Consider the following 12,778-nt stretch of genomic DNA (forward strand, 5'->3'; position numbering starts at 1 on the left):
TGGTAGCCTAGAAGCTTTCTTCAGGCTCCCGGATCTCTAGGACAACATCCCCATTGACCCAGCGATCCTTGCTGACGACGCGCCTTGGGACATTAGTGAACTTCACTAGCCTGTCTAGTAAGGTGATGATCTTGCAAACCCAAAGGCCGTTTATCCATATCCTGAACCTCCCCCGTCTATGTCCTGTGACGCCTCCAACCATCACCAAGGATCCCGAGAGAGGCCTGACGGCTGGAATAGAAATTCTCAAACAGATGATGACACTCACGTTCTGGATCATCGGCAGATTCACCCCGCCCGTTGCGGCACTGACGTCGATGTGCCTTGCTCCTACGGCACGAGCGACGACTTCCTCGGCGACGAACAGTCCAGGAGACGCAAGCGAGGGCCACAGCAACCAGAAGAACCGGCCGCAAAGCGGCTTCGCGTTGCCTCTGCATCGGCTATGGAAGGTTCCTCCACAGCCCTTCGCTCCCATTTCCTGTCGCTACAGCTCGACGAGCGTCTGCAGTTCCTTTCCTGGCTGTTTGAAGGTGCTTTGGCGAGTTGCATGCCCGACTCAGCGCCGGCAATATGGGGAGACGAGTGTGTGCGGCCAACCGGTCGCTCGGCTCCTCACAAGGTTGGAAAAACTCAGCGTGAGCGCGGCGAGGGGAGAAAGGGCCACAGAGACAGGCTGTGGCGATGGCTCCCCGAGGATGACGCACGGCTCCTGAGCATGATAGAGGAGTGCCGACCCTGGCCGGAGATAGAGAGGCGTTTTCCAGAAAGGACGGAATCGGCGCTGCGCCAGCGGGTGTCTACGCTTCGGAAACAAGAGAGGGGAATGCGTACGGCCGAATCCGCCGGTGTCACAGCCGAATCTGCAACCCCGGAGGGTGAGACGTAATGCTAGTCCATGTCCATGTACATGAAAGTGATATCGTGATCGACCATAAGGTGTGGCCTTAAGGTGGCCTCTCCTAGCCGTTCATTAACGGCCCTTGGGTAGGCAGGTGAGGGTAGGGTGGCCTTGAATAAAACCGGAGAAGCCGAGCCCGCCTGTCCATCGCACTGCCATGCGATCCCCTCTTCTACTGTACGCAGCCACAGCCGAATGATACCTACCCTCTTGTCCCTCCCCACGGTGATCCGCATGCGACAGCGGTGGAAGGGACGCCATTGCTGCATGAGTTCTATTTTCAGACTTCGCCCTCGGATATTGTTGGCTGCTGCGCCGTGCTTCAATGCCTGGGGAGAGCAACCTTGGAACCCGAGACGAGCACCTCGTGACTGCCCCCCATTTCTTGGTATATATAGAGGGCTCCCTTCCCCTCCAGATCCATCATTCTTCTCACTCCTAACGGTCCTGGATAACAGCCGGAGCGACATCCCGCATCAACGCCCCTTTCCGCCATCCTGATACGCAAGCTGTACGTCAACGGAGAGGTAAAATCCCGTGACCTCTCCTTCGGCCGTTGGGTATATATATGGCCTTCTCCCCACACTCTAACTCCATATTTCTCTCAATTCCTTTTCCACTCTCCATCCACCGTCGCAAGAAACTCACCGAGGGTTCCTGTTTGCGTGGCCCCAAGGCGACCCAACATCAACGAGCGTTCAGCCATGGCTTCTACCGAAGCTGAACCCCGCAGCACCATCGTCATCAACGACGATACAGATGCAGAGACGGACGCACCTCGGTCCCCGCCGCGAGAGCTACGGAGAAAGAGACGCCTTGTGGACTATAGCCTCCCGGAGTATGAGGCTCTGTTTGATGGCCCAGCGCTCCTCAATTCCTCCGCATCCACAACATTACAGCCGCTGGAGAAACGCACAATGCCCAACCTGAAAGTAGTTCTGGTAAGATCTTTCTCCCAGCCGAGCCGGACTTGCCCTTTGCTGATATTAGGATAGGCGACATCAAATCAAGAAATTCACACCATATTTGAAGCAGAGTCCGCGAATGTCGCTGGAGCTTCATATCCAAGGGCCTAGAACAAGTTAATACTAATGGCAATAGCAATGGGTAAAAACTTACCCAGGCTCAAGATATTTCCATGAAAGGGACCTACAAGAAGAAGTGCAGCGCCTGAAGAAGTGGAACACCGAGCTAGAAATCAAACACCGTGCAGAGCTGATCGGGAACAATGAGGAGATCCGCAGGCTTAAGGCTGAGGTCATCGAGCTGGAGCATCGATGCCAATGCCCAATATGCTATACCATCCCTTCAGAGTGGAAAACCCTCCTGTGCGGACACAGGGTTCTGTCCAGGGTGTCTCTCTCCTGAGCCAGAGAGCTGTGGATTATGTCGTCGAGATTTCACTGGCTATATAAAGAGTTATTAGGTAGCAAATGCTTTGTCTGCAGCACTAGATTCGTACGATCGTAGTTTTGTAATAGGGACATTGGTAGGAGAAAAGGTAGAGAAAACAACGGAAAGTCATTAATCAGCTTAGCACGAAGTTGCATAGCTCACGTCTATTTCCACCTCACACCGGCACTTTGTGATGTTATTTTGCGCACTAGGAGCTCGGGGTATGCATGCTCTCCAGTCATACCAACAAGACGGATCAACTTATGACAACAATGCTTACACTCTTACGTCGACTTATCATGGCGGTACACTCAAGCTATACACAACTCATCTCGCCGAGCCCGAAGGCCTAGGCCGTCGCCCTGAGTATATTATGACCCAGCTCAAAGGCTGGTCGATGACCAGTGACCCGGGAGCCTTTCGGCACGGAGCATCCGCATACCTAAATGCTCGGGCCTTGGCAAAGGAAAAGAGGGACGAATTTATTAGGGCAGCAAATGAAACGCACGCAAAGGCTCAATCTCAGCTTCTTCATTCAACCTCTCAGTGCCAGACGGCTTCCGAGGCAGCTCTCACCTTGGACGACTCTGATCTATCGACATTGTCTGACCAAACAGAGTATCAAGACGCGCAATGGAGCTTCGCAAATACAACTGAAGAAGGAGAGGGAGAGTCTCAGATTCTTAGTAGACACGCTAAGAAGCCGAGAGTTGGCTCCATTGTTCAAGGTGATACAGCGGGTAATAAGACTACTAGATGTCTGAACTGATGATAAATACGGCTCGTCATGAACACGGGGAAGCCATAACCTGCACCAGGGCAGCTTCCCACAAGAATAGCATAATAATGATCGGAGTTTCTTCGCATAACTCTGGAACTTCCCACCGGGGTATGGGCCTTTTTAAATCCACATAAATATAATACAATATGTTCTATATTCGTACAGCCTTTTCCCTTCTAGTTCGCCTAAAATGAGCCACCTATTGTTTGAACGGAGGGACCCAAGCCAGACAACTAACCACTATATTTTGGGGCCTAAACCGTTCGCCGAATATTGTCAAGTTGGCAGGCTGCAACGCATGTTGCATGGTCCGCAGCGAACAAGGTTGAGCCGGTATCAAGCACCGCGCACAAGAATCGAGCACGACCGCTTTTTGCCACTGAAAGCCTACTGAAAGCATGTCAGAGGAGTCTTCCAGGGCGTCCGAGGTGGGCCAAATCAGAAGCTTCACAAGGAGATGGATCTGTGCTGGTGGCATCTCGAATTCCGTCCGCTTCATGGGCAGGTGGGCAGGTGGGCAGGGAGAATGGCTATCAAGATGAGAGGACGCGCACTTGGAACGTGGGTTTGATTTATAATGAGGTGCTGTGATCCTCTACAGTTATCCAAAAATGAAGGTGGCACCACCGGCCTCCCTCTTCACATATCCTGTTAAAAAATAATATCACATAAACCATAGAAAGTTGGGCAAAACGCATGCATCGATATTCAAGTCCAAACCACAGCCATCTGCTTATTTGTTCTTCTTGTTTTAATCGATAAAAAAAGGGCACGTCGGAATTCTAGGAACCAGAGAACGGTAAAGGTGCGGGGAAACACACTGAAGATGCGGACGGACGTGGAGGCGGTGATATAGGCGGTACTTTTGGCAGCCAAATTGACCGCATGTGTTCCGTTATGGATGCTCTTGTGAATTCATAACAGTGCTCAAGCCAAGTTTGCCAGTCCCAGTCAATCCATTCATGGAAATTCGCACGACGGCCCCAACCCTGATCCCAGCGCAGCAAAGGGGATATGGGGACACCAGGAAGGTATTTTGCTTTCCACTCGGCAGGGCTGTTTGAAGGAGTTCGACCAATCCCGCAATATCCAAAGTCAATGAGTACCACACGCCGAAGAGCGCTATCCAGCACAAGAACATTCCTCGGGTGTATATCTCTATGTAATATATCATTAGCATACAGCATAGATTCTGCATCGACAATTGCCTTCAAAATATTTTGACGCTCTGACCGCGTATATTTGGTTGGATTGAGATGTTGCATTGAGATCCCGGGTACTTTTTCGATAAGGATTAACCGAATAGATCGCGAAATTCTTTTATTCGGAATTGGCAGTTCAAGTGTAAAGGACCCATAATATCTTGGAATGATAGTTTCTTCAAGTGGGTAAAGCAGTCGGTAGGCTGCGGTTTCATGAGAGTATGCTAGGTCCGTATAGCGAAAAGGATCCACATCATCTTGTTCATGGTCAAAGTAAAGGGGATCGTAGAGCTTAGCGACTAGATACTTATCAGTTGGTATCGAGTCTGATATATCTGGAGTCTTATCGACCATGTGGACGGTAACAAGTTGAGCACTGTGTTGATCTCCTATTCTCACAGGTCCAACAACCTTTAGTCGAATAGTGCCCTTTCCAGTCAATCCAGACAATGGAGGATGAAGTATGCAACGATCCACAGGATGCGTAGTTTCTCTTTCCCGATGCCCCTCATAAGAGAGGACGACCTCACCTGTTGCGGGAGCAGGAGGAGTATGAGGGTGGATGCAAAACTCTTGCCCAGGAAAGTAAGGTAATGGTGGCTTGGACTTGTTGTATCTAGCACAGTAGGAAGCACTCAGCTGATAAGTCATGGTTGCGAGATTGGAAAATTGGAAAATTAGAAGGTCTGAGAAAGTAGAAGTTGCGGTTGTTAACATCAAAGTGAACAAGCTCGCATTTAAATAAAACGTATTTCAACCCCACTAGTCTTAGACTAACCGGATTGGGGTAACTACTAGACATAGGCAGGAAGACTGTTAGCGTGGCAAGAGTTAGCGCCCAGCTATGGTCTCGTGTGGTACAACACAAGAAGGCGGCGTGAAGAAGAGCAACGACGACGTGAAGAAGCAGAAGCTTTGGCTGCGAGCTCGGAATCATCAACACTGCCACTCTTTTTACGTGCCTGCCATGAATTGTTAGTCGCGATCCTACTCGAACAACGCAAGGCGCGGTAACGAGACCTACAAATCGGAGGGTTCCATCTCGCATCACGTTGTGGGACACATTCACCGGGGAGCAAATGAAGGTGTGGGACAAGCTCGATCAGCATCCCCATTTCTTGACTGAAAAGCTCTTCCCCTCCCTACATCAGCTCGACTACGTCCGCCAATTTATCAGCCCAATTTCCTCAGAGTGGGATCTTCGGTACTATGAACGGGAAACGGTAGAAAATCAAGTGCGGGCCATAATAGACCGAATATATGAGAATGATGAGCTTAAGAGGGCATTCGGCTTGCGCGGATCGATTACCTTTGAAAGCCATGCTAACCTTGGGCTTTCAACGCGGGCGGCTGATTTGAACCCGGGTGATCAGCAGTCGTCCGTTGAACCCATGGTCGGGACTGAATCAAGCACTGGAAAGAGAATGGGCAAGAAGAATAAAACAAAGAAAAAAGAGACCACGATGGTCACGGGAGGACAGGCAGATCGATTCTGCATCTATCGCCAGGATGGCGATGAGCACATCCCAACGCTCGCTATCGAGTACAAGGCGCCCCACAAGCTCACTCGGGATGAAATCGTGGGAGGGCTGGCTCAGGACATTCATCCTTCGAAAGAAGTAATTGGTAAGGACTTAGATGATCCTGATTTCTGCTCGAAGGGGTTAGTCGCTGCGGTCATCACACAGTTGTTCTCCTACATGGTTGCCAAGGGAGTCCGGTACGGCTATGTGTGCACCGGAGAAGACTTTATCTTTCTACGCATTCTTGACGATCCGTCATCCGTCATGTGTTCCGTCTGTACTCCCAGCCTAGATGTTGAAGAAATCAACGATGACAGTCTCCATTTAACTGCCGTCGCTCAGGTTCTAGCATTTACCTTAAGAGCTCTAGTGTCCCCTCCTGCCCCGCAAGAATGGTATGATGCCGTCGCGGAACTTGGCATCTGGCCGGTTGAATACTCGGATATCCTGGAGCAAACACCTCCAACCGCTCGACAGAAGCATGCCTCACCTCTGTATCGGGGCCGACGCCCTTCCAAGCTTCCTCCTTTTCAGATGACATTACGACCCAGATGCCGGCCACACACAGATATTGTACCTCGATCAAGAAGCCCTTCCCCCTCAACGTCTCCGCCTCCATCTCCGTTGTCGCCATCCGCACGCCGTGGACGAACCGTAAACGCTCGAGCCCGCTCTAACCCGGATCAAAAATCTGGTAAGAAAGGGCAATCCAGCGAAGACAGCGATGCCAATTGGATAGACCATGCTGCTGAACCACCAAAGATCAAAAGCCAACCTTACTGTTCCCAGCAGTGTTTGCTGGCCCTACGAGACGATGGTCCGCTCGACAGCTCCTGCCCGAACTATCTAGCTCACCTTAAGCGACGGATCCAGCCAGCGGAGTTTCGTGCTCTTATCCGAGAGCAGCTCTCCAGGGACCGTGGCCCGGATGCCAACTGTCGCCCTCTCTACAAGAAGGGAAGTTGTGGGGCAGCTTTTAAAATCCATCTTTTGTCGCATGGCTACACTCTACTCGCAAAGGGCGTCGAACGCAACAATTTACGTAAACTCGAACATGAAAACGAAGTATACCATAGGCTTCACGATATTCAAGGCAACTACATTCCGGTTTGCCTCGGGATTGTTGTACTTGACCCAAAATACCCGTATTACTATGACGAGGGAGTTTATACCCATATGCTCCTTCTGAGCTGGGCGGGAAAGCCCATCTCGGAAATTATGAAATCGGATAATTCGGCATGCGTGATTGAGATGACATCACAGTCTCTTCAAGCGATTCACCTTGCAGGTGTATTGCACGGTGATGTCGAGCCACGAAATATTTTATGGAATGAGGACTGCAATCGCCCTATGCTTGTAGATTTTGAACGAGCTGAGATGCGAAATGCGCTATCTGCTATATCGCCGAACCTCGGGCTAAAGAGGAGAAGGCTTGGGAAGAACAGATCTACCTTTTCTCAAGAACTTTCAAAAGCTCAGATCAGCCTGAAGCGCTGTAGGGAATTGCTCCGTCGGAATTCCGCCTCAAAGTTCAGGAATAGCGCCATGGAACTCAGTTGGACAACTATGCACGAAGAGCCGCTACAATAATGATTATTAGAAAACATTCCAGAGCGTGAAGGAGCGGGCCCACAAGATTATCCTGTTTGAAAAGCTGGTAACTAGTGCATGTTTAAAGATTTTAATATCATTGGACTTTCAAACCTAATCTCATGGAACATAACCTCTAAGGACCTTCCCGATAATCTTCACAATGTATGGCTTCTATCTCTAGCCCATTCAAAGCCATCTTCCCCAGACCCCGTAGTAATAAATTGAGAGTTCTTTTTGTAGTAACTGTCAAGTCCTATCTCTTACTTTATGCAGGGGTAGGTTTGTAGCATACAGATGGTGTGCGATTAACTGAAGTTGTAAGGGAAGAAAAATTAGGTTGGTTTGCTCATATTATGTGATGGGAAGCAAACACGGAATAAAAATGTAGAATTGCTAGGAAGTTATAATATATGATACTTGCGAGAGAAGATAGCTAGATGCTGATAATATAATCAAAGGTCAAAGGGTTGATCCGGCTTGGCTTCGCATTAGGTATTAGTAATCACTGTACTTAAGCTCAAGCCAGCACGGTAGGTGCCGTTTTGGGTTATCAAACATCACGAACTACTCCCTTGTGGTGCTCATTGGACATAGGTCATATCATATGGTTACTGATTGACATGATTTCCAGTTGGAAACGATACTGGCAAATAAGACTTTTTTTGTAATTAGTGGCTATGTAGATTGGAATCGGCGATATCGTCATAATTATCTCTTTCTGCCCATTCAAACAAAGCTCTATCAATTACACCATATCGCATAACATTTTTAATGAAAAAAAAAAAAAAAAAAAAAAAAAAAAAAAACTAATCATGGGACCCTTTCAACCACCTTGAGGTTTAACCGTCCATATAAAGGACACTGATGTAGTTCACTCGGTGGCTACGTTCAGGGGCGGCACTTGTCGGCTGGCTGTGCGCTCTTGCCTGTGCCTCCCGGTTTTCCGCTTGTCTTCGCAACTCGACTTCCTGTCGTTCTCGATATGCTAAATTTAGATGCGACATTTTGCAAGGCGATAATTCTTGAAGTGGTGAACAATTCTTGCCTAAAAAAACACGGATCAGCGTTTGTCCGCGGTATACATCACAAGACGCAGCCAAGACAACCAGATTTGCTGCCAGACGGTTATTATTTAACTACGTGAATGTTATTACTGCATCCAATGAGCGCCAAGTGCAATGCCCCTCCAAAAATGATTTCTTTTTTCTCTCTGAGCCGAATGAACCCCTCATCTCGAATTTGACACTGTAAATAATCACCGTAGAAATGGACGCTATGAGATGTGAATTAATGCTTTTCATAGTTAACCTCACCGCTAGTATTTGACGCTCCATATATAAAGAAATCCTGTAAATTTGCGAACGGTAGGGAAGAGCCAACAGGTTGCAAGAGCAAGGTTGTTGTGTAAAGCTGAGAGTGCCACCTAACTATGTCATGCGATTGGCGGGGTTAGGAAAACATAAACAACCTCTTCGAATACTCGGAATCGCAGACTCCTACATTACGTCCCGCATCTATCTTCCAAGCAACATGCCGACCGAAACGAAGAAGAACTTGGATGTCAATCCCTTGCCTCCAGAATGCGAAAGCGAACTTAAATATTTAAAACAACATGCGGATAAAATCACTGAATGGCGAGCGACACCTGATACTCCGAAGGAAAGCATGGAGGCTCTGGACGTTTCGAAGATTAAAACCATACTACATGCAGCTAAGGCAGATGTGAGTGTGATATTATCTTAAATGGGTGAATATGGTAACTACTGATGTGTATGGCAGCCCTCAAAATCCAAACTTTTGAGAATAGGTGATCACACTCGGTTTTGGGCTAAGGTCCCTATGCGCCTCATTCCTATATCAAATGACCTTATGATATCCGATACTCCCGATGAAAACTCAATAATAACCGTTCCAGTTGGGAAAATTGTAGATGTCACAGAAATTATTTCCTATATACACACCTGTGTTGACTTACTCACAATTAAAGAAATGATAGGGGGGGGATAACAACAAGGCATAGGGAACGGGATGAATGGGATATTTGCATCAAATGATCCGGACTTAGAATTCTGTTATGTATTACAGTGTTTGTGTTTGCCTCCTCTTCTGCTTATCATATATTTGTATATATTTGGAAATAACCTTAGTTCATCTACCTGCAACAGGTAGCATAAGTTCAACACGCGCCTCACTAAAAACCTGCCTAGAACCCTGATGGTTGTGCATTCAGACCGCCACAATAGGGGAAGAATTGTGGCAACACCTGACGGAAACCCATGCTATCATTTGGGCTTGTTTCTGAAGCCAACACATTTTGCCATAGCCCGTTTGTCGGGTGCTGTGTGTCAGGGTCAAAAAACCCGTCTTGCCAAAGCCCATTTGTCATATCCTGTGTGTCTGGGTCAAAGACCACATTATGCCATGTTGGAATGTTTGTGGTTGTTTCCCCGTTATAAAATAAATTCGAGGTTGTGGCTGGATGTGGAGGGCGGGATTCATTCGCATTAAGGGTGGTAGGATCGTTGGTCGAAGTGTGATCTAAAGCATGTTAGTGCTCAGAGGAGCAAAGAAACTGGGTTTGAAATTCTACCTTTAGAAAGATCGGATGAGTGAATAGTACCATCGTCCTCCCATCTCACTAAATCCTGTCTGGATATATCGTCGATCGGGCGAGGGACATGCGATGGAACATCTATATAATTCTCGGCCAGGCCATTTGCGTTAACTGCTAACTGTATTAGCTTAGGGACTTCATCTATAAGCAGAACTACTTTGTTCTGGCGGTGTAACCCGCTCCTCCGATGGTGCTGCCGAATAACATCTTCCCTCCGACGCTGAATGAGAGCATGATTGGATGGAAGGAACCGAGAGATCTTCGTGGTGATGAAGAAGGGTTCCGGTAAACTGGTCGCTTGACGTACCTTGAGGACACTCTCTCGTGGCATTTCGCACGCTCATTTCTCCCACCTGCTGCGAGCTAGGTGGATCGGATGTTGGTTGCGTCTGTTGTTGAAATTGTTGAAGCATTTGGGCAGCCTCTCGCTCTTCCAACGAGAGTTCCACGGTAGGGCTTAGCCGCCAACCATTATGCACTTGCTTCGAAAAAGAATCATTGTGGCATTCAACGGCACCCGCGCCACCAGGATCGCTGTAATACGGCGAGTTATCAGTGGATTCAGATATTGAGCTCGATGAGGATATGCTGCGTCTGTTTTCTATTTGGTTTGAGGTCCCCGGGTGGTCAACGGACATTTGATGTGCAGGATCGTTGATCGAAATTTGATCTAAACATGTCAGGGTCTGCAGAGAAGTGAAGCAGGTTTGAAATCCTACCTTCAGGAATTTGGTGGATAGTACCATCATCTCCCCAGGTCATCTCCAATTGCGTTTGTAAATTTGCACCCGGGTCAGCCAGTGTCTGAGAGGCTGGGTTGTGGTTTGTATGCTGCTTTCGCGGCGCAGAACCCTGCCCGGAAATAGCTGGACGTGCTTCTACGTAACAGCATTAGCTGGGGGCCAAGGCATAGTCTCTATTACGTACCTTGGACGCTTTCCGATGGTATGTGCCCACCACTCGGCTGGGTAGCTTGTTCGTTTCGCCCATCGCATCTTCGTTTACCAGAAGACTTCTCTGGGTAAGACGTTGTCCGCTTCCGTGGCAAGTGGTTCCCTTCCCGAGTTCCACCCTGCTCGCGGATTGTTGCTGTGAACGCTTCTTCGGGTTGATCTCGAACTGTGAGCGAAGCACGGTGATGATATTCTTCAAGTATCTTTGAATACGCGGTCGAGAGTAAACGTTCTTCCTTCCATGCCCTAAGAACTTTAAGGTATGCATTCATCGCCTTGATTTCTATCGGCTGCCATCGCCTCCCCTCGAAGCTAAAGGTCTTCTCAGCTGGGCAGAACCACTCTCTCTGAGAGGAATAACGAACCTTTTAACAGTGGCGCCTTGCAGTGCGAGAACCATCCAGCGAGGTACAATCTGGGCCCATTTGCTTCCACTAGCGGATTGCCTTTTCAGCTTCCGGCGCTCCTTGGGAGACCCGGAGCCCTCCAAAATATCGGAGTACACTTCGGAGATGACTTTTTGCGGTCTTGCTGGGTCGACGGTCACATCGTGAGTTTTCTTTCTCTTTGAGCGCCGCCGGTGTTCCACCTCTTGTACAATTGCGTCGAACATGACAATGAGATCGACTTTTTGTCGTGTGGGATTGACATTTTCGATCTGCTCGATGTCATTAGAGCAAAATTGAATAAGCCCAAGCGTACCGGTGCGATCGGTCTTCCTGGTGTCAAAAAAAAGCCAAGGTTGGGACGCCCATATCAGTGCGGATTCCCTGAGCGCTTCAAGGTCGTCATCATTGAGCTCCCAACCTTTTGTGACAGCAGCAAGTCCAGCGACTTGCTTCTCAGATAAGCTCTGCTTTTCCCATTGTTGGAAAAAGGTATGTCTTGTCGTTAGCTGGTGAACTTCGTCCTGGCGATTTATCTCTGCTGCAACCGCTTTGAAAAGTGACTCCTTGCGATCTGGAGAATTGCATATGGCTTTCAGAGAATTCCCAATGGTCTAGGTCCAACTATGTCAGATTATGGAGAATGGAACCAGTGAGGGGAAACGCACCACGCTACCCAAGCCGCAGATGATATCCCCAAGTTCATGGAGCTTCGGTTTCAACGCCGGATCGTGAGAGGCCTGCTATTTTTGCGCTGGACTTCTCATGTTGTAGTCACGATATTCTGAAGAATAGGGGACATTTCCCCTAAGAATGACATCCGGCATGACCAGGCCACGATGTTCTAAAGAATAAGGGATATGTCCCGCCACGATGTTTTAAGTCTAGGGTATATTTCCCTGAAGATTGGCCTCAGATTGGGTAAGTCTGTGCTTAACCTCAACTCCTGTCGCCTGTCCTCTTCCTGCCTCGATCGATGGAAGCTATAAACACCACGCGATGACTGTCAAATCATGTATGCTAACCAAATCGCACAAAACGCCAAAAGGTGAAAATGCAAAATTACAAAGCTGCAAAAATTGCCTTTTCGCACGAGTGCAGACATACAAGCCCACCACGGCTTTGTGCTGGGCCTTGCTAGGCTTTAACCGCCGAAGGTGGGCCATAAATGACGTCACTTCCAGCCGTCCCTGAGATACCACGCCAAGCGGTGATCCCCCCAAAAGCTGTGCCCGTCGATTGATTGATTGATTGATTGATTGATTGATTGGATCAGCTACCCTGACCTCTCCCTCATCGGGATATGCAGGCTACCACTATTACAGCTACTCTCATCTATCCTTTCAAGTCTAATTACATGCACGATCTTAATGCCTCGTCGGGGCCAGTGAGTGATCTACTCTAGTGTCTCTGCCTGGAATCTTCCGAGC

At 48.6% G+C, this 12,778-nt stretch overlaps 3 protein-coding genes across 3 annotated transcripts; 2 read left to right on the forward strand and 1 right to left on the reverse strand.

Moving 5' to 3' along the window:
- Positions 1-178: 178 nt before the first annotated feature.
- HCAG_00260 (predicted protein) lies at positions 179-2,269 on the forward strand (the record flags this gene model as incomplete). The annotated part of the gene is made up of 4 exons (XM_001543164.1): positions 179-878; positions 996-1,078; positions 1,360-1,842; positions 2,003-2,269. The coding sequence occupies 4 exons, from the start codon at positions 179-181 to the stop codon at positions 2,267-2,269; spliced, it is 1,533 nt and encodes a 510-aa protein (XP_001543214.1).
- Positions 2,270-2,519: 250 nt separating this feature from the next.
- On the forward strand, positions 2,520-7,392 carry HCAG_00261 (predicted protein; the record flags this gene model as incomplete). The annotated part of the gene is made up of 8 exons (XM_001543165.1): positions 2,520-3,036; positions 3,496-3,638; positions 3,864-3,936; positions 4,023-4,108; positions 4,415-4,498; positions 4,717-4,740; positions 5,084-5,253; positions 5,313-7,392. The coding sequence occupies 8 exons, from the start codon at positions 2,520-2,522 to the stop codon at positions 7,390-7,392; spliced, it is 3,177 nt and encodes a 1,058-aa protein (XP_001543215.1).
- A 2,206-nt stretch (positions 7,393-9,598) lies between these two features.
- On the reverse strand, positions 9,599-12,514 carry HCAG_00262 (predicted protein; the record flags this gene model as incomplete). The annotated part of the gene is made up of 8 exons (XM_001543166.1): positions 9,599-9,933; positions 10,016-10,087; positions 10,317-10,610; positions 10,729-10,887; positions 10,937-11,274; positions 11,328-11,962; positions 12,017-12,091; positions 12,464-12,514. 8 exons carry the CDS (start codon positions 12,512-12,514, stop codon positions 9,599-9,601), a joined length of 1,959 nt encoding a protein of 652 aa, XP_001543216.1.
- Between the last annotated feature and the right edge of the window lie 264 nt (positions 12,515-12,778).

The sequence above is a fragment of the Histoplasma capsulatum genome, genomic scaffold, assembly GCF_000149585.1.
Source record: "Histoplasma capsulatum NAm1 scaffold_1 genomic scaffold, whole genome shotgun sequence".
Lineage (NCBI taxonomy): Eukaryota > Fungi > Ascomycota > Eurotiomycetes > Onygenales > Ajellomycetaceae > Histoplasma > Histoplasma mississippiense.